The 24,245-nt window shown below is 34.3% G+C and overlaps 2 protein-coding genes across 3 annotated transcripts in view; one reads left to right on the top strand and one right to left on the bottom strand.

Moving 5' to 3' along the window:
- Nucleotides 1-4,992, top strand: part of LOC107081700 (pituitary adenylate cyclase-activating polypeptide type I receptor-like) — a 33,917-nt gene extending 28,925 nt beyond the window's left edge. Inside the window, exons 12-13 of the mRNA XM_015369893.1 lie at nt 4,436-4,477; nt 4,556-4,992. Coding sequence (XP_015225379.1) covers nt 4,436-4,477; nt 4,556-4,702 — 189 coding nt within the window. The 3' untranslated portion in view covers nt 4,703-4,992. The remainder of the gene's footprint in view (nt 1-4,435; nt 4,478-4,555) is intronic.
- Nucleotides 4,993-7,228: 2,236 nt separating this feature from the next.
- The window catches only part of LOC107081720 (pituitary adenylate cyclase-activating polypeptide type I receptor-like), a 39,521-nt gene continuing 22,504 nt past the window's right edge, over nt 7,229-24,245 (bottom strand). The window contains exons 7-15 of one of the 2 annotated variants that reach the window (XM_015369923.1): nt 23,092-23,224; nt 20,120-20,273; nt 19,954-20,014; nt 19,294-19,363; nt 18,665-18,756; nt 17,589-17,672; nt 14,801-14,930; nt 14,410-14,451; nt 7,229-12,787 (exon numbers count right to left, since the gene is read on the bottom strand). In XM_015369923.1, coding sequence (XP_015225409.1) covers nt 12,584-12,787; nt 14,410-14,451; nt 14,801-14,930; nt 17,589-17,672; nt 18,665-18,756; nt 19,294-19,363; nt 19,954-20,014; nt 20,120-20,273; nt 23,092-23,224 — 970 coding nt within the window. In that variant the 3' untranslated portion in view covers nt 7,229-12,583. The remainder of the gene's footprint in view (nt 12,788-14,409; nt 14,452-14,800; nt 14,931-17,588; nt 17,673-18,664; nt 18,757-19,293; nt 19,364-19,953; nt 20,015-20,119; nt 20,274-23,091; nt 23,225-24,245) is intronic. The other variant, XM_015369924.1, reaches the window with a different exon arrangement.

The raw sequence follows: 24,245 nt of genomic DNA, 5'->3' as shown, positions 1-24,245 counted from the left end.
GAGACAAATGAAAACTAAAGAGCAACACCCAGTTGAAACAATCACTACTGGTATTGTGTATCTAAAAAAATAAATCCAGCAGTATTTCACAAAACAACCTTAAAGCAGTAAGCAGCACTGGACAGCATTCAATGCTCAGAGCTGCTCTGCCCTAATCAACTATCGGAGCTGTGCATACTCCTCTGCTGAACTAGTGGCTGGGTCTTTTATTTTGCCACCAGGGGTTTCAGTGAGCAGTCCATAACTGTACGTTCAATCAATCTTGGTTCTGCTCTGTTGAGAAGCCAGAATTATTTGATAATTTTACCCGTACTAAACATGGAGACACAAAACAATTTAGAGCAGATGCATTAATGAAATCTGCCTCCATGTGATGGAATAAATAGGGATGAGGAAAAGAGGTAAGGGCAAGAGAGGATGGGGTTAGGGAAATCTAAAAGACAGACAACAAATTACATGAGTGGTTTTGGGTGTGACCTTGTTCCCGAATCTAACCCTAACCAGATGTATGTGGACAAAATGTATGCTGTGCTGCCCAACCCTACATGGAATTATGCAAATATTACCGCATAATATGTTCTTGGAACATACAGAATATTTTTGTATCAATGATTATAATATAATATAATATAATAAAAATATTTTTTTATATAATTCTTTATAAAAATTAAAGTGCTCCCCAAAAAGAAAATTGCTCATTAAGCTAAAGATGAAACCAAAAAACGTGTACTATAACTTGGGGTAAAGTTAGGACCCCCTACCTCCTTAAATGAGCTTACATCTATCAGCCATTTCTCTCACGAATCTCTTCCTTTGATTTAAGGAAACTTTGCCCTTCCCCTCACTTTCATTCCATTTCAATTGTGTCTAAATGGCACCAATATCTGGGCTTTAACTTGGACTAGTACTTTCAATTCTTACCTTGCCCCCAGTTATTCGTGGATTTTCTGATATGTTATTTGTCAGTAGCTGTGTTTCTATCCAAATGTGAACTTTGAAAAAAGTTGAAAAAAAAGGCTAATTCAATGTGTTGCCATTCATTAAGATGAATTTAGGAAGCCATGCAATGCGTCTCCCTATAAGCTGACGTTACGCTTGACTGCAGTAAATTGAAATCAGAATGCAAGTCCAAGAAATGACAAAAAATAATTCAACCGCCAATAAAAAACAGAACTTTACATGGAAATTAGAATTAACTTTACAGAGACTATTCAACCAGATCTTACAGTCAGACTGGTTCATAGTTTTCTATATAATGAAAACCAGCTGATTGCATCAACTTATTGACTAGACAGCAATCCCTCTCACCAAGCATGCACGTACTGTAGAGACAGTGGCGAGGAAAACTCCCTTTTAACAGGAGGATGAAAAAGAAACACTGCACTATACTGAAAACATTTATGGAGAAATATAGCTGAATATGTTCAGCATAACAATGGAAATGAATCCCATGCTGTCTAATAATTCTACTGATTAGGAGCTTACAGTATATGTAGTAAAGACATTTGGCCCTAGGACTGATGCCTGTGGTACTCAACAGGTAACCCTGGAGCATGAGGAAGATTTACCTTTAAGGTGAATAAACTGAAATATGTCAGATAAATAAGATCTAAATCAGCATAGTACTGCACCCCTTTATTCCTACAAAATGGCAAAGATCGACTGCATCAAATTCAGCACTGAGATCTAACAGGACAAGTTCTGATACAAGTGTATTATCTGAAGCAATGGGAATATCATTTGTGACTTTTACCAGTGTTGTTTCAGCTAAGATGAGCTCTAAAACCTGACTGAAGCTCTTTTAAAAGTTCATTATGTTTTAAGTGGTCACACACTTGTTAAACAACTATTTTCTTAAGAAGTTTAGATAAGAAATGAAATTTAGATATAAGTCAAGAGATGGTTTCTTAAGTAAAGGTTTAATAAAAGCTACCTTAAAAGCCTGAGGTACATATCCCTGTAAAATTGATAGATCAATCACACCTAAAATGGAGGAGGGAATTAAAGGGAACACTTCCTTAAGGCAGAGGTGGATTTAGGAACTTTGGGGCCCTAGGCAAAGACAGGCAGGGGGCCCTCTAAATTGAGAGATCAACACATTAAACAGAGCCATTATACAGATACATATATTTTAATGCAATAAACATACATTATTTGTTCTACCTTTTGTCCCTCTCTTCTTATCAAATTTCTTGCAGTTTTCCTTTCTTTTGTCCATTTTCTTTTCATATTGGCAATATCCTTAGTTGCCTTTCAATGCTGTCTCAAGAGGAATCAAAGATTCTCCAATCACTAAGCCCATTCTAACTTAGCTGATTGCTCCTTCCTGTGTTTCCTTAAAAGTTGACAGCAAAAGTAAATAGCCCAGTCCTACTTTTCACTACAAATAAGCCATGATTTGCTTATCTGTTTTCCATTTTTTCATTTAAATGAAATTATAGCTGTATGAATCATTACAGCAGAGAAGAGAAAGGAGAGTAGGAGGAGGGGTAAAAAATCTACTTGCTCTGGAGAGCAGAGTTCAGTGCTTTTATATGTTGTCGCCAAAGTCCCCAGTAACAGAAGAAAATCACTATATTTGGCGGTAATCGCTTTTTTGCAATAAAACCTCTAGAGAAGTCTAAAAAGTCACATACAGCAACAATACAGCCACAAAAGGGCTTAGTTCGCAACACTGCTCTTCCTGCCATTTGTTTTCAAATGATTTGCTGCTATTTGCTTGGACCTTTCTGCACATGTGCAGCAAATGGACTGATCCTGTTTGTTGGACACTGAATCTTGTTATAACTGTTATACTTTAACTGGATCAAATCAGTCTAAACCTGGTTCGGATTCTATGGTTACCTCAGATTCTGCCTCACCTTCCAGAGTTAAACCAATCACATTCAGAGGGGTGCCAATTATCTTATTTGTAAAAGGATCAATATTATTTATAAAGAATCCCATAAATCATTACTACTTAGAACAGGGGGATTGGAGGGTTCAACAGAGCTATGGCTCTGGGGGAGTTTGGCAACTGTATTCAAATATAAATCTAGGAATATTCTTATATTCTTCTATAATCAAGAAAAACATTCTGCTCTTCTTTTACAAAGGGTAATTTTATGCTCTAGGAAATTGCTTTTTCCAAACTAGGTAGGATTGTTGTGCGCATGTAGAGTGCCATTTCCTCTCCAGTTTTCTTGCATTTTCTTGAAAGTGTGCAGCTTTTTATCAAAACAGGAGCAAGATTTCTATTTTTAAAGTATGTATTTTTATACGCGCTGCGTTGTCTAAGGCAGTACACAGGGAAATAGCAAGCCCATCAACAAAATCGTCAGTTTGTGAAGTGGGAGTAAATGAAATATTTGCTATATGCAGTGTTGTTCAATGATACCAAGAGGGGGAAGACATTCTTTAAAATTTATACCTGCATTATCTGATAAGAATCTACTGAAATGAAATGTTCTTTTGGGAGAGGAGACCCCTATAATTTTGGAAGTTACTGAAAAGGGGTCACAGAGGACAAGATTTTGAGGAAATATTGCTATTTCTTCACCTCCAATACCATACTGTGACATTTCCCATTTTGAACAAAACCAATCGAGTCTAAGATAACATTAAAGGCTGCATTTAAGCTAACACCTTCAATTTGGACATGGATGTTAAAATCCCCCCTTTAAAATGGCCTTCTCAGTGTTTAACAGTAAATCAGATAGGAACTCTGAAAATTGATGGAAAAATTCAGAGAAAGGACCTGGTGCATGATACAAATATACATAATCCTCTTGCTGCAGCCAAGTTTCTGTAAGACGACATAAATCAAGTCGTTAACTCCTGTAACAGATCTTTTAAAAAAGGAGACCTTGTGATAAATAAACCACATTAAATATTTTTAACTTTTTCCTTGATTGGAGTCAATATAAATTCAATTAGTTTATCATGATTTACTCCTTTACGATTCTTTTCTAGTCTATAAAATTTTGGTCAAGGGCAAGACACTGTCTGAATGGAGTAATGGCTGGATAACAGTAGAGAAACTCCAAAGATGTGTGTTAAACTACAACTCTGCCCCTGGTCTGCACTAGTGACTTTTCATTGTAACGTGCATTGTTAAAACGTGTTAAAGTCTATCAGCTATTCATAGACAGACAGTTGTGTTGGTATGAGAAATGTGCATACATCTTATTGTAGTTTGCAAAAATTGCAGCCAAGATTTGTTTACATACCTGCAGAAATTTCTTTTGCATAATGTTTTTTTTTTTAAACAGTAGATTGCAGTGTACCACACTAGTTATTTGTTTTGTGTATTTTCTTGCTTTTATTGTGATGTAGAATACAAATACATGCCAGTAACACAATAGAATATTGACTTTTATCTTTCAAATGAGTGTGTCAATAGAATGACGATTTACTGATAATGATTAATTTTGAAGGTACTTCTTCTGTGTTGTAGGGGTTTGTTGTGGCCCTTCTTTACTGCTTCATGAATGGAGAGGTATGTCATTTTTCTGCTTTGTAACAGAAGTGTTTGTAATTGCACAAAGATTTTTCACACTCCCCCTTCTGGCTGCAGGTCCAGGCAGAGCTCCGGAAATGGCTTTGGAGGTGCCACAATCCAAATCACCTCACTCCTGGCAAGAGAAGCATGACTCAGATCACGATTCGAACCCATGGAGGCTTGGGTTTGCCTCCTTCTAGTGCCAACATCTCAGCTGTATGAGCTTTGCTTTTAGACAGGAAAAAAAATTCTTTGGAAAATCAGCAATTAAAAGGTGAAACCACTCTGTTGAACATTATGACCTTAATTCAACTCTTTTGTGAGATATAAGAGCACAAGTTTAACTGGTGGGTAAAATGGGTAAAACCTCTGAATGCTTCATCTAAGCAGAGGCTGTACAGTATATGGTCAGTCTAGGTCACAGGGTGCTCTATCATATTGATAAATCATAACTTCTACAGACCCCACTGTAGCACTGCAAAACAGGAAATAATAACTGATACAGAGCTGTCCATGGGTTCAGAAGGATTTTATATGCTGGTGTTCATTGAAACATTAATTCTGTTAAAGTTACTGACACTTCTTTTTCAGGTGAAGGCCCTCTCTCAATGCAATGAAATATTGCAGAGATGACATTTAAAAAATGGTTTATGGTCAGATCTCAGCATGAACACTATGAGCTGGTAAATAAGTGAATCCAAAATGCCTCAATGAGGAATTATTTTGAATTGTTTTCATAATTTAAGGTTAAAACACTTGGTTTTTAGCTATATTATTAGTGGACAATATATTCTCATTGTGATATATGTTAAGAACACAGCAAGGTTTTAAACATTTGGGCAACAAAGAAAGAATATAATCCTGAAGAGAACCAGGGGGGACTGAAATGGACAGGAATTAATTTCTAGTTTCAGTGATATATCATGCTGTTACATGCAGAAAACAGCATCACTGACAATAGACCCTGTTGCTCCAACATAAGAGCATACGAAACAACAAATGTATGTTGTTGATTATGACATGAAGGTGAATTTCCAGAAACAAAGTTAATCAGTTTGTTCTTCTTGAGGCTGCTTTGCTGGATTTTAATATTACGGCAAAAGCAACAGAATGTGGCATTTATTTGTGGGGAGCAGGTGTGGAAATCGATTCAATGAACTACTTGTTTCAGCCTTGGCACTCATGTTACAATCAATCATGGATCATCAATGCAGGATCCTGGGCCAAATATAACAGCCTATTTCTGCTGGTGGTGCTGGATGGGTTGATGAATGTTAGCAGTTTCTGCAGCAAAACATGTTTTAATGATGTAGCTGGTTAACAGTGTTGTTTCATTTACTTTTGTTTATCATACATCCATAGAGATGTTGGATAAAATGTCCACTTTGTGCATTTTAACTTTAATCAGATTGGATTATTTTCTATGAGGTGTCATAAAACAAGGAATAAAGGTGAATGAGTCTAAATAATTGTAATTTGACGCAACACTGTATAATTTTTCCCTTAGCAAAAAGTAGTTTATTCAAGTATACTAAAAGTGCACTAATTTCATACTTAAAATCAGGCAGTGCACTTAGAGTTTACTTATTCTATACTATATTTCATACACTAAAGTATACTTTAAGTATACTTTAGTAAACTTAAAAATGTCTCAATTTAGTTCGAAGAAGTATTACTTTAGTAATACTTCAAGTACACTAAAAGTACATTGTTTGGTATATTTTCTTAACTTATACTTAAGTATTCTTAATAGAATTTACTTCAGGTATACTACTTTTTGCTAAGGGTTGACCAAGGTATTATTTGAATTTGCAATATATTAACCAAGTTTACAGATCAACATGCAGCATGTGACACATATCAATGTTCAGTGTGGGCTGCCCTTTCAGAAACTTAAATATGTAATTTGTAGAGATTGAAATCTTTTTTTAACTAAAAGCTGTTATGAGCATCATGAATATTAGGAGCAAGCAGAGGCGATTATAATAGCATATAAAAATTTGTTGTCCCAACAAAGGTTTTTTTTACTGTGGCACAGATAAAATATGAATTATGTCATTGATGACCTACAGCATTTTTAGAGCACGTCTCTGTTGATGCAGAAAAAAATGAAATAAAAACCAGCCTATTACTGTAAAAAATTCCAACCTCCAATTTTTTTCTTCTTAGCCCTCTCTTTCCCTAAATTTCATTTTCACACCCGTCACAGATTCAGAAAATTGCAGAAATTAAGCTTTTTCCTTTGATAAGTTATACAATCAAGAATGTGTTAAAGTCAGGTTATTTAGGCTCTAATCGACAGGTCACTAATTAAAATAGACAAATTCCAATAATGATCTGATGTTTCACCACAGTTGTGAAAAACCAAGAAAGGGCAACTTTAAAAGTAACTGTATTATAGAGCACCTTATATTGGGATTTGTTAAAAAATCAAATCATTCTATACTGTTTACATAGTCTAATAAAGAAAGTTGTGTATTTGTAATTCCTTCATTCATAAACATAAAACATGCTTTCTTTAGGTCTGTCCAAATATGAAAAAATAGAAACCCCACATCTCATACGTTACATTTATTGTTAGCTGTTATATTTTTGACTGCATGCTCACTCCAATATTTTAAAAACATGGAGGATGGAGTTTAAGCTATTGTTTTGTCCCTTAGATCATGCATTTAATGATTCATTTATAAAAGCCGTTTTTAGTTTCACTCTAAACTGAAAAAAAAAAAAAAATGTCAGTCATTGGAAAGTACAACAACGTACCACAAATTTATTTTGCAGTTAGTTAACACCAGTAGACGTGGATGTTGGACATCAGAACACTTATACATGACTCAATATTACAGGTTGAACACAAGTTGATGAAAATTTGTACATTACTTTTCAACATCTAAGTTTTTATTCTTTTGAATGCTTGGCATTACGTTTACATGCTTACAGAATACATTCTATCTCTTTTCCAGTCATTCACATACACTCCAAAACTGGACCATAAACAACTTTACAAAAACACTGTCACAAACATTGTAGATTTTAGTCAAGAAATCCACCTGTATGGCAAAAATATACACTATTTATGATAGAGAAAAGACATCATTTGTACACCAGAGCAAAGTGATAGCAAGAAACATCTAAGAGCAGCTGAGAAGCAATAACTACATTCAAAAATTCATTGACAATCGGTAGAACTCACACACACATGACTTAACCAAACTGGCTCAGCAAGCCACAACAGTTGAAGAAACTGCATGTACGCACAGATGCATCACAAAATACAGTTCAAACAAGAGTCTGGACAATTCTGCAATTACAGTCGTTCATATCCTTTCAGTAAGAATCAGGTGGTAGTCAATTACTGAAGCTAATTAGATTAATTAAGCAACCCACTCTGTTAAATAAACGGCCTACTTATTTGGAAAATGTCTTTATAAAGGAGATCTCAGCTGATGGTGATTTTACCTTTACAACTCTGGCTTTTTAGTCACCCCAAATTAAGCCTTTATTTTTAGTCGGGATGTGGATGATTGATGTTAACTCTTCTAAAAAGGTGAGTATGATTCATTCTGCATTACACTAAGATAAATTTTCATCTATGAAATAAAAAGAGGGGAATTTGTAAAACTTGTAAACTGTACCCAAACTGCTTCAAATATGATCACTTATCTATTACCTAGTGACTAATATAGCTAAAGCAATTTCATGCTCTTGTCTAGCTATAGTTATAAAAAGGTAAATTAGGCCAGTATTGCTACAAACTGCATCTATACTTTAGAAAGTATTGCTATGCAATTCAAACTAAAGTATTGTCCAGCAATAAATAAACTAGCACATCTCATTTAGGTTAATATAACATTTTTCATGTTAATTGAACTTTTCAAGCTGGTATTACTAACTAAACCCTTTAGTCATAAGATTTCCTTTTTGTTAATGCTTTTAAATATTAAAGCCAATATAAACCATAAGTCATCACATCCTCCTTTCTAAACCCAATCAGCGATGTACAACTCAAAGATATTGTCACTTGGATCTATGCTGGCCGGCTCCTCAACTTAGTTTCTGTTATTGACTTTTTCAACTTGGTGCTTTCTTGGTACAGATTGGCAACAATTCACCTCGGGGCTGACCAGGGCTAAAATGTAATGTGAATAGACTGCTGTTTACTTATTGGCCATTGTCCCCGGTAGGCTTTAGTTCTTCCATAGTAGGTCACACTATGTTTTATTGCGACTACCGTCAGACATTGGTCTGAGGGATTCATAACCCCAAAGCCACCCACATGTGCAGAGGGCAGACCCATAAGAGCGCTCTGTTTATAAAAGTCATAACAAATGTTGGTTTCTTTATTATGACAATTATTAAGATGAAGAGAGGTGAGGCAGGTCTGTTTGGGTGTGTAGTGGAAGCCAAAATAATGATTTTAAAGTAAGAAGAAATTCAATATGACTGTTCAGACTCCATATGCTTTAAAAACAGTCGAACCAGTTTAAAACCACATATGGGGTGGCACACTTAAGGGGTTCGGACTGACATGAAAAAAATCAGATGTGTCAAGTCTGTGCTGAAAGATCAGAATTAACGTTTGCCTGCAGGGTGAACATGGCCAAGATGTCACCTGAATGATCTTAAAATATAATGTTAAAATATGATGTCAAAGACAGTTTGGCATTATCTTTATAATAACATGTACTGTAGGATTATTTTCTGTTGTCTTTTTTTTTTTTTTTTTACAAGTTCCCAAAATTTAAAACAAAGAAAAATATTCATGGTATGATAAATTAAGTCTCCAACTTGACTGAAAAGCCCAAGAATCATATAAAATATAGCCGTAACTATCTTAAATAACGATTTTGTTTTAATTAAGAGACTGAGATGTGTATTTATACAATAACAAACATGTCAATTTCAAATTAAGCTTGGATACGGTTTATATGGCTTGTCTAGTAATGTATGTAAAACAGTAAACAAGCATTTGTTTCATTAATTATACAAGTATAGTAGCTGAGATTAGAGATTCCCTCTTTCTACTCGTATTTTTCCTGCAAATTCATAATACAAAGCCTACAATAATAAATAAAAACATCCTCCTTTTATACTTCACCTCTATTATAAAGTTTTGCTTCCATCTAGTGGTACACAAATGCACAGCACAGGTATGGTCTTTTTTCACAGACAGTAACAGCATTAAAACATGGTCGTTTCTTTCTGAGGCTCAGACTCAGAATGCTGGTGACAGAAACACATAAGCAGCAGAGTTGTCTTTTATCACACCCCCCATTCACACCTGAAGCAGTGTTCAAGTTCCTATTCTATATATTTTGACACACTCCTACCATCTTGTTTTTTATTACTGGTAAGTCATTTTAGACCCAATTTTTCAGATGGACACAATCTTTATAGCACTTTGACTAAGTCCGCATTAGTTAGTGTAATAAAATCAGACATCTATGTTACAGACAAAAAGCTCTGTATACTACACGAGTCAATAGGTTACATTGCACATGATCAATGGAAAATAAATATACATCCATATCTGTTTCACAGTATAATAAATTAGAATTCAAAGATACATTTATCTAACAATCTACTTGTATGAGAAAAAGATTCAAATTTAAATTAAAAACATGAGGGAAAACCACTCTTATGTACATCCTTTCAAGTTTATACTGAACTCTGTTTCCATTTGTACAGTAATTTCTTTTTAGATGGTTTGACCACAAAAAATTATACAAAGTAACACTCAAATGCGATTGTCAGTAGCGGAGAAATTAAAGCCTATCTTGATCACTGACAACATTTATGTTTATAATTTGAAGCCAATTGGTTGGGTGATGAAATAAAAATTTAGAAATAGCAGAAGCGATGAAAACAGCTCTGATAACCAGACATGAAAAACTATATCTTTATTTTAATATTATTTGATAAGGAAAGGGGCTTAACATCTTTAAAAATCGTTCTATTCAGAAAGAAACACACTACACTGTATATTCTCACTGTATATTCTAAAGTGACTTGATTCGACTTTATGTTTAGTAATATTTAAAGTGACAGCTGTTTGGATGAGTAGGCACTTCGGAGTATGAGGTGTCTAATCAAATTGAAAAAGGAGCTGTGTAAAGATGGCACCATGGACGTAAGCTCACCAGGTGTGCACATAGTATAAACACCCATAATAAAAACAGCATTTATAAAATTATGGCAGATGACAACATTTTTGGGAAGATTAGACTGTTTTAAACCGTTCATGTTCACAGATAACAAATTCTAATTTTGTTGAAATCTATGGTGAAGAAAACCAGATCCCATTGAGTAGTTTAATGGCTCACATTGTTCCGTTTGCAAGTTTTTACTAGAGATGCAGTGATTCGATACCTGGATCAGATATTGTCTCCGAGATTAACTAATTAGCTGGATCGATTATCTGTGATTGATATCGGATATCAGATATCCAATCCAATCCACTTTACAAAGAACGGTTATTTCTTTCTTTTTTTCTACTTATTTGTCAATAAACAATATAAAGTACATTTATATCTGTGTTAATTACCTTTTTTTATAAATGTTTATGTCGAGGCTAACGCCTTCAGTCACATGGCAAGATTTAATATTCATTCGTTAAACAGCTGAATAAGATCATATCAGATATCGGCAGATACGGTCAGGCCAGGTATCAGAAAAAAATGGATTGGTGCATCTCGAATTTGTAACTATTTTCTTCCTTCCTTTTCAAATAATACAAAAAATTATGTCACGCCAATGTACTGTAAATACCCAGCATAAATGTAGGAATATCTATGTTGTTGAAATGAATAATTGAGATTAATGATTTTGAAATGCTCATATGTCACTTTTTAGTTGTGTGTCGTTATTGTCTGAAGCCAGTGTAATTCCCTCCATTCCAAGTTATTGATATGAAATATAAAGGATTATGAGCTCCAGCCAAACCCAAATAACCAAGTGGCATGCTGACGGCACATATACAGTAGCTATTGAAGTCATATAATCACATTTTTGATGTTAGAGTTGATGTTAAGCAAATGGTACAAACCTAAGTGACATCATCAGTGCTCAACATCCTCCTGGCAGCTATAAAATGATTCATGGCCAGCATACAGTGTCCTGTGGCAGACAGTATCATTTCGTACCGTTAAAAATTAGGCTAAGGAAATGAACAAATCTGCATGAATACAAAATGCAAAACAGGACAAAAAGACCAGTGCTCCCATATGTGAATTATCCATTTGGGAGGACAAAACAAATCAAAAAGTCGTACAAAATTCAGTAATTGATACTGTGCAGTTAATCTCTTATCTTTTATATTATATGTTTTCCTTTTTTCCTTTTTAAAAAGGAAAACAGTTTAAATTGAGAGAGCATGATCTACTGGTTCCCCTGCATACACGATGGAGTCTACAGATTTGGGCTCCAGTTCCTTTTATTTGAAAAGGTTTTTACCAAACACTGCTATGCTAAAGAGATCTAATCTAGACACTAAAAGTAATTATTTACACACAACCCATAAGCTATATATATATATATGTGTATTTTCTATTTTTGACATACTCTGTACTTACGGCTGATTGTAGAAACATGTTTAAATTCAAGGTGAAACATGTACATATAAACGTTGAGCATTTTCTACAAGCAAGGCGAGCTTTTGGTTGTCTTTTAACTTTGGACTGTAGTGATATCGAGTCGGGCGAACTGTATGGCACTTTGAAGCACATTTAGGTTACACAAACAGATCAAACTTGACCCTCAAACATTTAACATTAAAGCATCACCGTTTAATTAGTGTATTTCTTTTGCACAATCCCTCTGTTTGTATTTCTAAGAATATCTTGCTTATAGGGAATTGGAATTGAATTAGATTTATCTAAAATGATAAGGTGCTGCAATAATAAAAAAAAAAATACCACCTCCAGTATTTGTAATTCTTATATACCCAAATAAAAATCTCTAGTAAAATGGTTTTTATCTTCATTGACCGTTTTCATTTTTATAAAATAGAAAATATAAGGGTTGCAAGGGGCCACTTTGGTCTGCTCTGGTTGGTCTACTGTAAGTGGAACGGCACCTTGAAGTTGACTCTGGACAATCAGACGTTCAGGTCGGCAGGCTGATGTTGGCGTTCTCCGCCAGTGGGCTGGACATACGTATCTGCGAGCTGCTCTTGCTGAGGATCGACAGCTGAGTTCCGCCATTCACCCCACTGCTGGCTAACGAAGGGTGCCTCTGCTGCTTCAGGTCCACAGCAAAGTACCGGTTCACCGTCCAACTGCGCCATTTCCTCTTGATCTCTGACTGCACCTTCAGGGAGAAACTTCACAAGGTCATTTTTAATGTACTTTAAGCTGTACCAGCTCCAACAAAGGTACACTGTTTTTGGGAAAGTACTGAGGGTAAAATAGGATCTAAATCTATTAAAAGTCAGTAATTAACCAGTCAGCAAGTCAGTAATTTTTGATGGAAGGTTAACATGTTAATGGTAACACGGACTACATACAAAAGGTTTTTAAATGATTTATTCCAGTTTTTCTATTTCCAGGGAGCTGATGACTTTGCAGCAAGTGCATTAAAAGTTATTCTGTTTAAAATATGTGACAAACTAAGTTTTATATAAAATATCAGGTTGCTATACAATAAAAAAAAAAAAAAAACTTTGAAAGTTTTATATGTTGGAACTGAAATTATGCACTAACATCCCTTTTTGCTTATCTGTAAAAAAATCAATATGTCTAAAGACTTTCTGAAATTATTTCTCTCTCTTTAGATCAAGCGTCCCCAAAGTCGGCCATGAAGGACCACTACCTTGCTGATTTTTGAGGTTTCCTGCTTGAACACAGATGACTGCAGTTCCGCAACAGCCTGTTTATCAGTAATCAGGCATACTTTTGATGTTTTTACTTTGTTCTGTTTATTAGTCCTATATTAGTACTTATTCTAGTACCTGTGGTTTATTTTCTGCTTTTAGGCCCATTTCTTGACAGATTAGAACTGATTTGGTGCAAACCTCCTTAAAGAATATATGCAAACATTACCATAAGATTCTCTTACATGACAATTATATATTGGTTACTACTGTTACTACTATTGATGCCTGTGTAAATCTTCAGTCATCAAGGTAATAGCAACAACAAAATGGGAAAAATTGAAACAGAAGAATGATTTTCGTGGAAGTCCAGTTGCCCCTGTTTAAGCATGTTTTGTGGTTACTACTCTGGTTTTTCAGGGGCTTCTCTTTGACAGTATAACACACACACACACACACACACACACACACACACACACATATATATATATATATATATATATATATATATATATATATATATATATATATATATATATATAGCATATGAAATGAAAAGTTAAAAACTCCCAACTTTTCCACTTTTCCAGCTCTTCCAACAACTAGTCTTACATACCCTCCCATTAAAGAAAATTGTAATTTCACACTAGTAATTCAAATAACACAAAACTGAAATTATAATATTGACTAAATAATAATTTAGTAAAATAAAATGTTGATTTTGAACTTTCATAAAAAAAATTCCTTGGTGACAGTTTTACAAAGAGAGAACATTTTTGCTGGTCCTCTCAAGCTATTTTGCTAATGTTAAGCTAAGTTTAGGGACTAAGGAGGCATTGGGTTAAGGTTTGGGAGAGGTATGCACATGTAATGGTTAGGATCAGTTTTAGGGTTAGGGCATAGAGAGGGTTGAAAATGCCTGAAAAATCAATGGAAGTCAATAGGAGTAAAAACATGGTCCTGACTACAGATGTGTGTGTAGTTAAAAAAATAGTTGAATTGTTTGCATTTAAGTCTGTGGAGATCAGTCTTACAAAGCATTAACAGAAAATAGGGTTTTAAAGATAGATATAAAAAAGAGAATGAGATAGAAGTTGAGAAAGACTTTATAACAGCTTACCTCTCCATTAAGGAAACAGTAGAGAACAGCTACCACAAAGCCCTGAGAAGAAACATAAAAATTAGAAATTACAACAGTGAACACTACATGGATAAATGTTAAAACATTTGCTAATATTTAACTGTCATAACTGACTGTTAAATATGACTAGTTAATATGATCTAGGATCTATGATCTAGGAAAAAAAAAACTAGGGTTTGAGGCTATTCTACAATTAGTTTGCAAAGAAAATTCTAAAAAGAACACAAATGTTTGTCGTTGTTTACAACGCAGATTAAAATGTGGTTTCTAACTAAACTATGGTTAAAAACTGTTTAAGAGTAAATACTTTAATTCATTATTGGACTGCTGTCACTTGAACCTTATGTTCTGGAAAGATGAGAAAACAAACCTGGAAGGATCCAAGACCCAATTCAAAGACCAGCCGCTCCCTCTTGCTCACATCCTCAGGCGAGAAGGCGAACACAGTGTAGTGAATCCCAAACAGGGGGATGAGAAGAAGAGTGGAGCGTGCTAGACGACTAAACACACACACACCAACAAAATGTCATTATTTGAACTTTTTAATATCCACAAAAAAATCTATTTAAAGTGAATTTATTGCTGTTGTTCAGACTCAGATGAGACAAATACATCGTATACTGATGCAGTGCTACATGCCACAAATTAAAGCCATAATTTCAAATTGATTAAAGTATATCTTAATGGAATGGATTTCACAATTATTACTCTGTCTCTTATAATCTCTAATGATCATTTTCAATTATTTCTTATTGTCAATAAATCCCCTAAAAATATGTAGAAACTTGTTTTTTTTAATCTAAAAGGTATAGATCAGTGAACAATGATGTTATTTTCTAATAAATGTAAAAAAAAAAATTTACCGGTAAGAGTAATCATTACTTAAGTATTGCCTTTTCTTAAATTGTTCATGATGAAAACAAATTTCTTAAATCCTTTTCTTACCTGTTTAATAGTGTACTAGAAATATGGCATATTTGTTGGCAATAAGAATATAGAGTTATTTTACTTTTCTTAAAGCATGTTTCTTTATTTAATAAATTTTCAGGCCTTTATCTTTGTGGTATGCATTAAAAACCCAGCTACACTTACACTATGACTGATGGAAATACAAAAGACAAAAAAAGGAAACAAACAGACAACAAACACACAAATACAATAAAGACACAGCTGTGCAAATATTTTCATCAGTTGATCTGGGTCTTAAAACCTAAAACGTCAATCAATAAATAAAGTAACTCTTAGCCAAATACATGTTCATCCTCAAATATCGAGGAGAGACCTTAAGCTATGGGGATGTGTTCATTTAATACACACCAATTTTAGAGCACTAGAAAGCAAACAGGACTTTTCAAATAAGTAAATTTGGAAGATTTAAGAAGAAAGCCAGGAGGTATTCAAAAGGAAGCATCCAGATTAAACCCGTAAATGTGTCTGTTACAAATTTACATTGACAGCCCAGTGGTTTATTTAAAATTACAACTAAAGTTATCTTTCTGTCCAACATGTTAAATTGTATGGTCAAGTGATTCTAACTATTTAAAGTTTTAAACAAATTTACAACATGCCACAGTGGTGAAATCTAGCAGCTTACAGACAAATTGAACCAAAATTATAAATACATAAAATTTATAAGCATAATTTATGTTCTACGTGTTAACTCTAGATGTATTATTTAGAATGTACTCTTTTTTTATTTATAATTTAAAATAAAAACATTTTGGCTCCCTTTTTTATTGCAGCCCTTGGCAGCTGGCCATATTGTCCACATAAAGTAATTTCCCCCTGGGATTATTAAAGTATGTCTGATTCTGATTCTGATATCAAACTACCTCTGGTTGAACTGCATCTAATCCATAACATTCACATAGAACTACCTTTTTAGAGCTTTCTTCTTCACTTTTCATTACAAGAAAAAAACCCAACAACCTTGCTAACATAAAATTCTACAGTCAAACTAGTATGACAAATTCCAATCAGTTAAACAAATCCCCTTCGGGTTTAAAACTGTTTTTAAATGTAATTCTATTGTATTTATTCTATTATTTTATTATTGGTGTAATTTATTCAGTTCTATTTATTTCGCTTTTTAACTTATGAATTAACCATATTATAACAATATTCAACAGACTAATTACCATTGAGAAACTTGTGTTGCTTTTTGCTTTTCCTCAATATTGACAGGGAAACAGGTTGGAGTGGATAGAGATTCATGGAGCTTACTTAGGGGAAAACAAAAAAAGTAAAATGGTGGAAGCTGACCTTCTATCAGAACTGGTTCACAACTTGGCCCAGTTTTAATTTAATTTCATTTTCTGGAAACATTTGAATCAATTTAACTGTATGATCTGGTGAACTGTAAAGTAAGATTGAGATAACATGTATTGTGAATTGGCGCTACTGTATATAAATGAACTGAATTGAATTGAATTAATAAGCACTATATCTGAAATCTATGGCACAAAAAAAAAGAAAAAAGAAAAAAAATGAATAAAGAGGAATATCGGTCCTACGGTAATCATTTTATGTTTTTATGAGCTAAACAGACATTTCATTTTATATACATTTCTTTTATACTTTGGCTCCTCAAAAAGGCTGAAATAGATTTCAAACCTAAATGAAAACACCTCTTTTTATTCTATTACATATTCTTCCCAACTGCAGTGAACAAGTCTAACCTAATATGTACAAAACGTGTAGCTTAAAAAGAACTTCATAAAATTATCTTATATATAAGTCTAAAATCAGCTTTTAAATAAATGGATTAATGTGTTATTGTTGGTTATTGCTTCTCAGTCTAAAGTGAAAAATGATTTTCCTGTTTCAGAAACTGCAAACCATCTTCTGCAACCATCTTATCTAATTCTAATTCTCATCCTATTAGATTTTTCTCCTGCAATCAAAATTTACAAAAAGAATTTAGATGAAAATATTCTAAAATTTCCAAACCAAAATTAAAGAAAACAAACAAAAACACATACATTTCACTTGGAATTCTCAATCACTAATTTGAATTTCATTTTAAATTTTGTTTGTTAAAATTTATGATTTGTTTTTGTTTTTTTAATTCCTGGCATAAAACAAATACACACAAACATATATACATACATGCAGTCAACATAAAGAAGCCACTCACACACATACACACTCACACTTACAGTGTGATGGTGGATAACTCTGACATCCTGCACGAATGCTGAACAGCCTGTGTGGGCTCACTGAAGCATTTCTGAGCACAGCTGCTATACAGCACAAAGACAACACACAATACAACAAAGACAATGTCTTTAGGGATGCAGTCTCGCACACGAGCACTCATCTTCACAGTCTGACACGCACGCCTGGACCCAAGCAGCAGACGAGAATGGCATTATCAGCAGAGCTTTAAAATACACAGTCCTGTGGGAGCTGACCAGGAGTGATGTCTGACTAAACTACAACTTCACAAAAAGCCTCAGGCTTCTTGGCAACAGGTAGTACATGTGAGTGCAAAAGAAAGGTGGACACAACAGGTTATAAGACAGTTGAATACTTAGCTGCGTCAAGAAGATGGTTGTTTTTTATTCTGTATTGCACTAATTATTGAAGTACAGTTGTGCTTGAAAGTATACATAGCCTCCCATTAAAGAAAATGATAAATTCACATTAGAAATTCAAACACAAAACTGAAAAAAGTTACATGAATACAAACTTATTAAATGAAATAAAATATAGATTTAGAATTTTTATAAAAAAAAATTAAAAAACTTGTCAATACGGGGATAAGTCTGATGGAACATTACAGAAAAGAGCTGATTTCAGTGATTGCCTCAAAGGGTTGTTGTTTTTTCTTTCTTTAATGGAAGGGTATGTAAACTTTCAAGCACAACTGTAGGATTGTCCACCAATATCTCACACAACATAATTTATATTTAATAATATAAAAATACAACTTTTGAAAAAAAAAAAAAAAAACACTGCCCAATATTTGTGCCTTAGGACATCAGTATGACTCACTAGTGTGTTTTTAAGACATAAAACATATTAAAATCCTAATTTATCCAGGGTTTTTAAATTAAAACAAACAAACAAAAAAACAAAAAACAAAAACAAGTTAATAAATGTATCACTTTATCAAAAATACATGGGAGTATAATACAAAAAAGCCATCAAAAATACATCTTAAAATGATTGCTTAAATATTTGACTACTATAAGCATATAGTTTTTAATGTAATTTCTTTAATGCAACTTACAGATAAATGCTGGACTCATTTCCTCCAATGTCAGGGGACTGCAGCTTTTGCACCAAGATAATGATAATTCCAACGAAGAGGACAAAATTAATCTGCCAAAAAAAAAAAAAAAATATATATATATATATATATACACACACAGATAATGTCAGTATAAATATTCTATAAATATAATTTTACAATATATATATATATTGGGGGGGTTGCTAGTGTGGGCCCTTAGGCAAGACCCTTCACATTAATGCCTGCTTCGGGGAGTGGCAGCCTCGTGGTTAGGGCATCGCGCTTGGAATCCTGAGGTTCTGAATTTAAGCCCCTCTCCCACGGACTGCCACTCTGGGTCCCTGAGCAAGGCGCTTAACCCCACACTGCTCCTCGTGTGTAGCACAATGGCAGGCCACTGCTCCCCAAGTGAATGGGTTAAATGCAGTGTGATCATTTCATTGCTCTGTACTAGTGACAGTGTAATGATAAAAAAACGCTGGAAAATGTTATTTGTAATCAACTGCTAGTCTTTACTGATTCTTAATATTTTACACAGTCAGGCATCAAATTCCTTCAATATCATGTTGATTCATTGAAAAAAATTGTTAATTGTAGTTCATTTATTTAGGAAATAGTGAACCTACCATTATTGAAGCCACTATGGGTCCTTTGATCACCCACCAGAGGGCAGTATGCTCATTCGTATCCCAGCATCTGTAGAGGATGACCAGCATTTCACTGAAATGGCCACTGAAACTCCCTTTAACATCATTCCAATTCAGTTCACAGATGATTGTCATCAACTAGATATGTGCCTAAATTTACCAGTGCATATTCACCCTGTATTCTATGAACATAGGGAATTTGCAAAAAGAAATCTAACAAGTGGTACTTTAGGAAAGACACACATTGTCTCAAGCTGTTTTTGAAAGAGTCTGTGTTTATTAGTCTAGATATAAATACTGTATTGTAGTTGTCATGCTTATGTCACTTCAAGGTGATCTGATGCCAAAAAAAGAAATGCTTGAAAAATAATTTTCCATGAATTTCATATGGAGATTACAATTTTGGTGCCTTCATTGAACATTACACAAGAGAAGCCAACTCCCCAGTGATTGGATATACTGATTCTGTGCTCAGCTCATTATTTTTTTCAATATGTCTCATTGAAAGAAAAATATTCCTATGGGAGAAGCCATCTCACTAATATGTGAGAGCATCCAATCATAAAGCAATGGTTGCAAACTGCATGTAGGTACTTATGTACACACATATGAACAGACACAGAAAAATGTGTTACATACCCCGTGTCATGGAAATGAAGCCTCAGAACAGCCCAGACAGTAACACAAATAGTAGGAGTTCCTGCTCTCAATAACAAGAAGTGATTAAGCATAACAAACACAAATTAAACCACTGGAAAATATTTTCATTCATCTTTCTATTTAAAAAAAAGAAAGTGCTGCTTACCCCAGCCTACGATGGTGTACCAGTAGAAATAGCGTCTTTCAGGGAAGAAAGTCTCAACCAGCAGAGTAAAGAGATACAGGCCTTCGATGAACAGCCAGAAATAGTTGGACATCACGCAATAATGGAAGAAAATCATAACTGCTTTACATGCCACCTGAATGAGGAAACACAGGAGCAGGGCTCTAAGAGTAGCAGGCTGAAAAACACATTCTGTTTAAACTGTGATTTGTGCAGATTATTTGGAAACAGACATCAAATCTTTATCTAGACCTGCTGCTTCACCCCTTTGACTTCCTACCCAGTTTAAACAGTATTTGTGGGCAAAAATAAGTAGTTAATTAGACTAACTAATTCCCATCCTTGCATTAACCCTTCACCAGGATTACCTATATAATCCAGAAACCTGATGTTTCAGATCAATGCTTCAGGACCTCAGAGGGAAGGTTTAAGTGCAGAATTCTTTGGTTGTTTGAGTTTCAATTTAGCGGCAAGCTCACATTAAAATAAATGCCCACGTGCAAAAATATCACAAATCTATGGTCATTTAGAATTTAGTCAGCTTTAGGGATAACCTGAATGTATAATTCATGCTCAGTTGTTCAGTCTTAGACTAAATCCATTCTTGTCCGTCACACTGCAATGATTATCAATGACCTTTAGCAGTAAGATGTACACTGTAGTAGATTCTATGTCTTATTCTATTTTATATCTGCAATGTGAGCTTTTTAATTGCATCTATATTCTTGGCAATTAATAAATAAGATTTTTCAGGCATGCCCTTGTGCACAGGCCCTGAGGATGTCACAGAATAGTACTGCTAAGAGTTTTCTGAATGCTGAGTCAGACAGATTAAGAGAGAGAGAGAGAGAGAGAGAGAGAGAGAGAGAGGGATAGGTTTTCCCCTCGACTGAGCAGGGAAACGAGAGGTTCAGAGCAACAGGTCGTGAGATCTACTAGTCTATTGACCTCATTAAGAGGTGACACAGCATGGCTAAGACCAAGAGTAAGGTGTGTCTAATCAGTTTATCCAAGGCTGTTTTCTGGTGTGAGAACCTGCTGCTTTTAATTCTCATTTCTCTTTTCCAAACTCTTCATTCATCATATTTTACTGTTTGATGTTTACGGCATGAGTATAACTTCTAATATATTATCACCATATAATCCTATTTAATTTTGCTTAGATTTGAAAGTCTTTGCATGAAGAAATGATTGTAAAGAATTGCTACGGATCCACAGAATAAAATAGGTCTGGACGTTGACTGGGCCATTACAACATTACAAATGTACTTCTTCTTAACCCCCTATTTTAGCTCTGGCTGTGATTAGGTTCATTATCCTGTTGAAGGCATTTCTTCCCTTAAAGTCATGCAGTTTGTAGCAAGTTTTTTTTTTCGGAATTAGCTGTATTTAACTCAACCCATCTACCTTCATATTAGCCTTAATAACTTTCCTTGTTCCTGCAGAATGAGCTTTCGCTCTGACCATTGTCTATGTTTTTTACTTTTTGTTTTTTTTAAACAGTGTTGTCTAACAACATATTTTTCTTTTTTCTCTTTTTCTTTTTTTTCTCTAAAACATCTGAGGCTACACAAAGAACATAGGTATTATATTAAGATTATGCTCATGTGAACTCAAATGACTAATAAGGTAATTTCTGAGGGCAGTTAGTTGCATTGGAACGTCTTTGGGGATCTACCATATATGGTCAAATGAGGCTAAATACCGAGGCATCACAGGATTTTCAGGTCATTATAAAAACTTAAAAACATTGGAAAAGCATGACTAATTCTCCTGCTTAACAAAAAAGCAAGAAGTTATATTTATTCATTCCCATAATACAAATTACATGGAAGATTTGGCTGGAAAGAAGCAAAATGCGTAAAAGTTCAAGAGGAATAAATGCATCCATTTGCATCCAGAATTTGGCTTAATTCCTGATCTGCTTCTTTATTAACATCTTACTCCAGTTTAACTTTACATGCAGCAGGGGGTTAATTTGATGCAAGAAGAGGAGGTGCTCCAGGAAGAGGAAGTAAAGGCTGAGTACTAAACTGTGAAAACTTTTTTTTAAATTCTGCTTTAAATTATGTTTTTTTCATTACTCTGATTACTCCAAATGCTAAACTAACATGTCTGGATTCATAATAATTACTGTATAAACAGATGTGGTCAGTCCAGTCATCAATGATTAGTAATTACCTCTAATTCCTCTTAAATGTTGCATGTACTGAATGTACTACCAGGAGAAATGACCCCCCCTTAATGTCAGGTGAAGTGCAATCTAGTGACCCCCTGTTAATGAATGGTGTTCATATTTAGAGTGGGGTCACACAATTACAGCAGTGATCTAATTCAAATTCTCCCCGTGATGACGACCTCACAATCACTATGGCAACAGAGGTAAAGGGGAACATTTAAAGAAAAGATAACAACAGGCATCCATTTGATTATGGTCTGCTGTAAAATTCAGTTGGCCTTCCCAAATCCATTATACATCCTCATTAATTAGGTTTACTTATCGTGCCTTCTTATGAAAATAAGCACAATGAGTTATTTTTGGTTAAGGTTCCTTAAAAATGCAAAGGCCAGGAAAACAGCAGAATATGTTTGTAACGACCCTAATGATTTAGTTATATATATTTGATCTTACGGTGGATTTTAGTTCAATTATTATATCGGACTTGGAAAAGTATTCATCGACATCAAAACTCCCTTCACTCATTTCTGGCAGCAAATGTGCAGTCTGAGAAGGGACTACTTAAAACAATAAAAATCCAGTTATGTAATTATCTGCTTCAGATTGATGTAAATAAGGTAATTAACCTTGCAATTTGGAATTAAATTCTCATTAATAGCTAAGCAAGGACAGCTGATTTTCCTTTTCTTCTAGTGAAAACCCCAGACACAAACACCCACATTCTTGTCAGTAAAAGCCCACCCAGGATATATGATAATCAACAGTGGTAACTGACTGTATGCACAAAGCAGTGGTCACTTTCTTCCTGAGCGTACAGCACGCCGTCCTTAATGAAGACGGAGATGGCTCTCAAGATGAAGGACACAAACAGGTTCATGTGAATGAAGTTTCTGGTGCAGTGCAGCTTCCTGCAGAGAGATAGTGAGCACAGTGAAATAATGCACATTTTATGATCCTTTGAGCTAAAAGAATCGGTTCTATTTATAAAACCATAATTCAAAAGTTTTCCCCTTCATATGTGTTTGAAATCGAGCCAGCTTTGTTGTTTATTGCATTAATAGTACCTAGTAGTTGTACAGGAGGTTTGAGTACAAATTACCATGAGTCTAAGCTATTGCAGACAAAATCACAATGGTGACAAGTAGTACCTTTGTTGACAAAACTTGGTCAAAATTTGAAATTTTTTATTTGTTTTTTGCTTTACTTATTGTGTCATTATATCAACTTTTTTACTAATCAGTTGTCTGACATAGCACATTCTAAAATAATAATAATTTAATAATTTCCCTGGACTCAGGAGAAGGAAAACTGTACTATGGGAGGACTCTGCTACCAGTTGATTACATTTTGGGTTTTTAGCAAACAAAGCTTTTCACTCTTTGCAGTAAAACTTATAGGGATGCAACTGCCTGCAACCTCATATTTGTGTGTCGTCAGTAGCTACATATCCAGATATCCATGGAGAGCGGAAAACTGTGTAACAAAACAAAGCTTAGCATAGGCATTAATATATACAAAAGCACAAATATAAATGAATAATGATAATAACAACAATAACAATAATGACAATACAATAAAAGAAAATATGCAAAGCTGTGCATATGGTTAATTATAAACTCACAGAATAATGTTAGAGAAAATGATAATATTAGTAATTTTATTTTTCAACTTGGTGGTATTATGATTTTATTATTTCATTATGCTGTGTTATCATTTACTTTTTTCATTCACCTGTTTGAAATACATAATTTCCTTTTATCTAAGAAATTATCTCATTTAATTTGTTTCACACCAATGACTACAAAGGCAAAACATATTATGCAGGGCAAAGACACATCTCCAACTTCCAGTGCAAGACAGGCTCCTGTCATAAGCAGAAACACTCAGCTGACTCTGTAGTCAGGTGCATCAAAGATGGACAAGAAGCTG

This window comes from Cyprinodon variegatus, unplaced genomic scaffold, assembly GCF_000732505.1.
Source record: "Cyprinodon variegatus isolate N-32 unplaced genomic scaffold, C_variegatus-1.0 Scaffold39, whole genome shotgun sequence".
In the NCBI taxonomy this organism is placed as follows: Eukaryota; Metazoa; Chordata; class Actinopteri; order Cyprinodontiformes; family Cyprinodontidae; genus Cyprinodon; species Cyprinodon variegatus.
The sequence above is the reverse complement of the archived record's forward strand: the minus strand, read 5'-3'. Positions and strand labels throughout refer to the sequence as shown.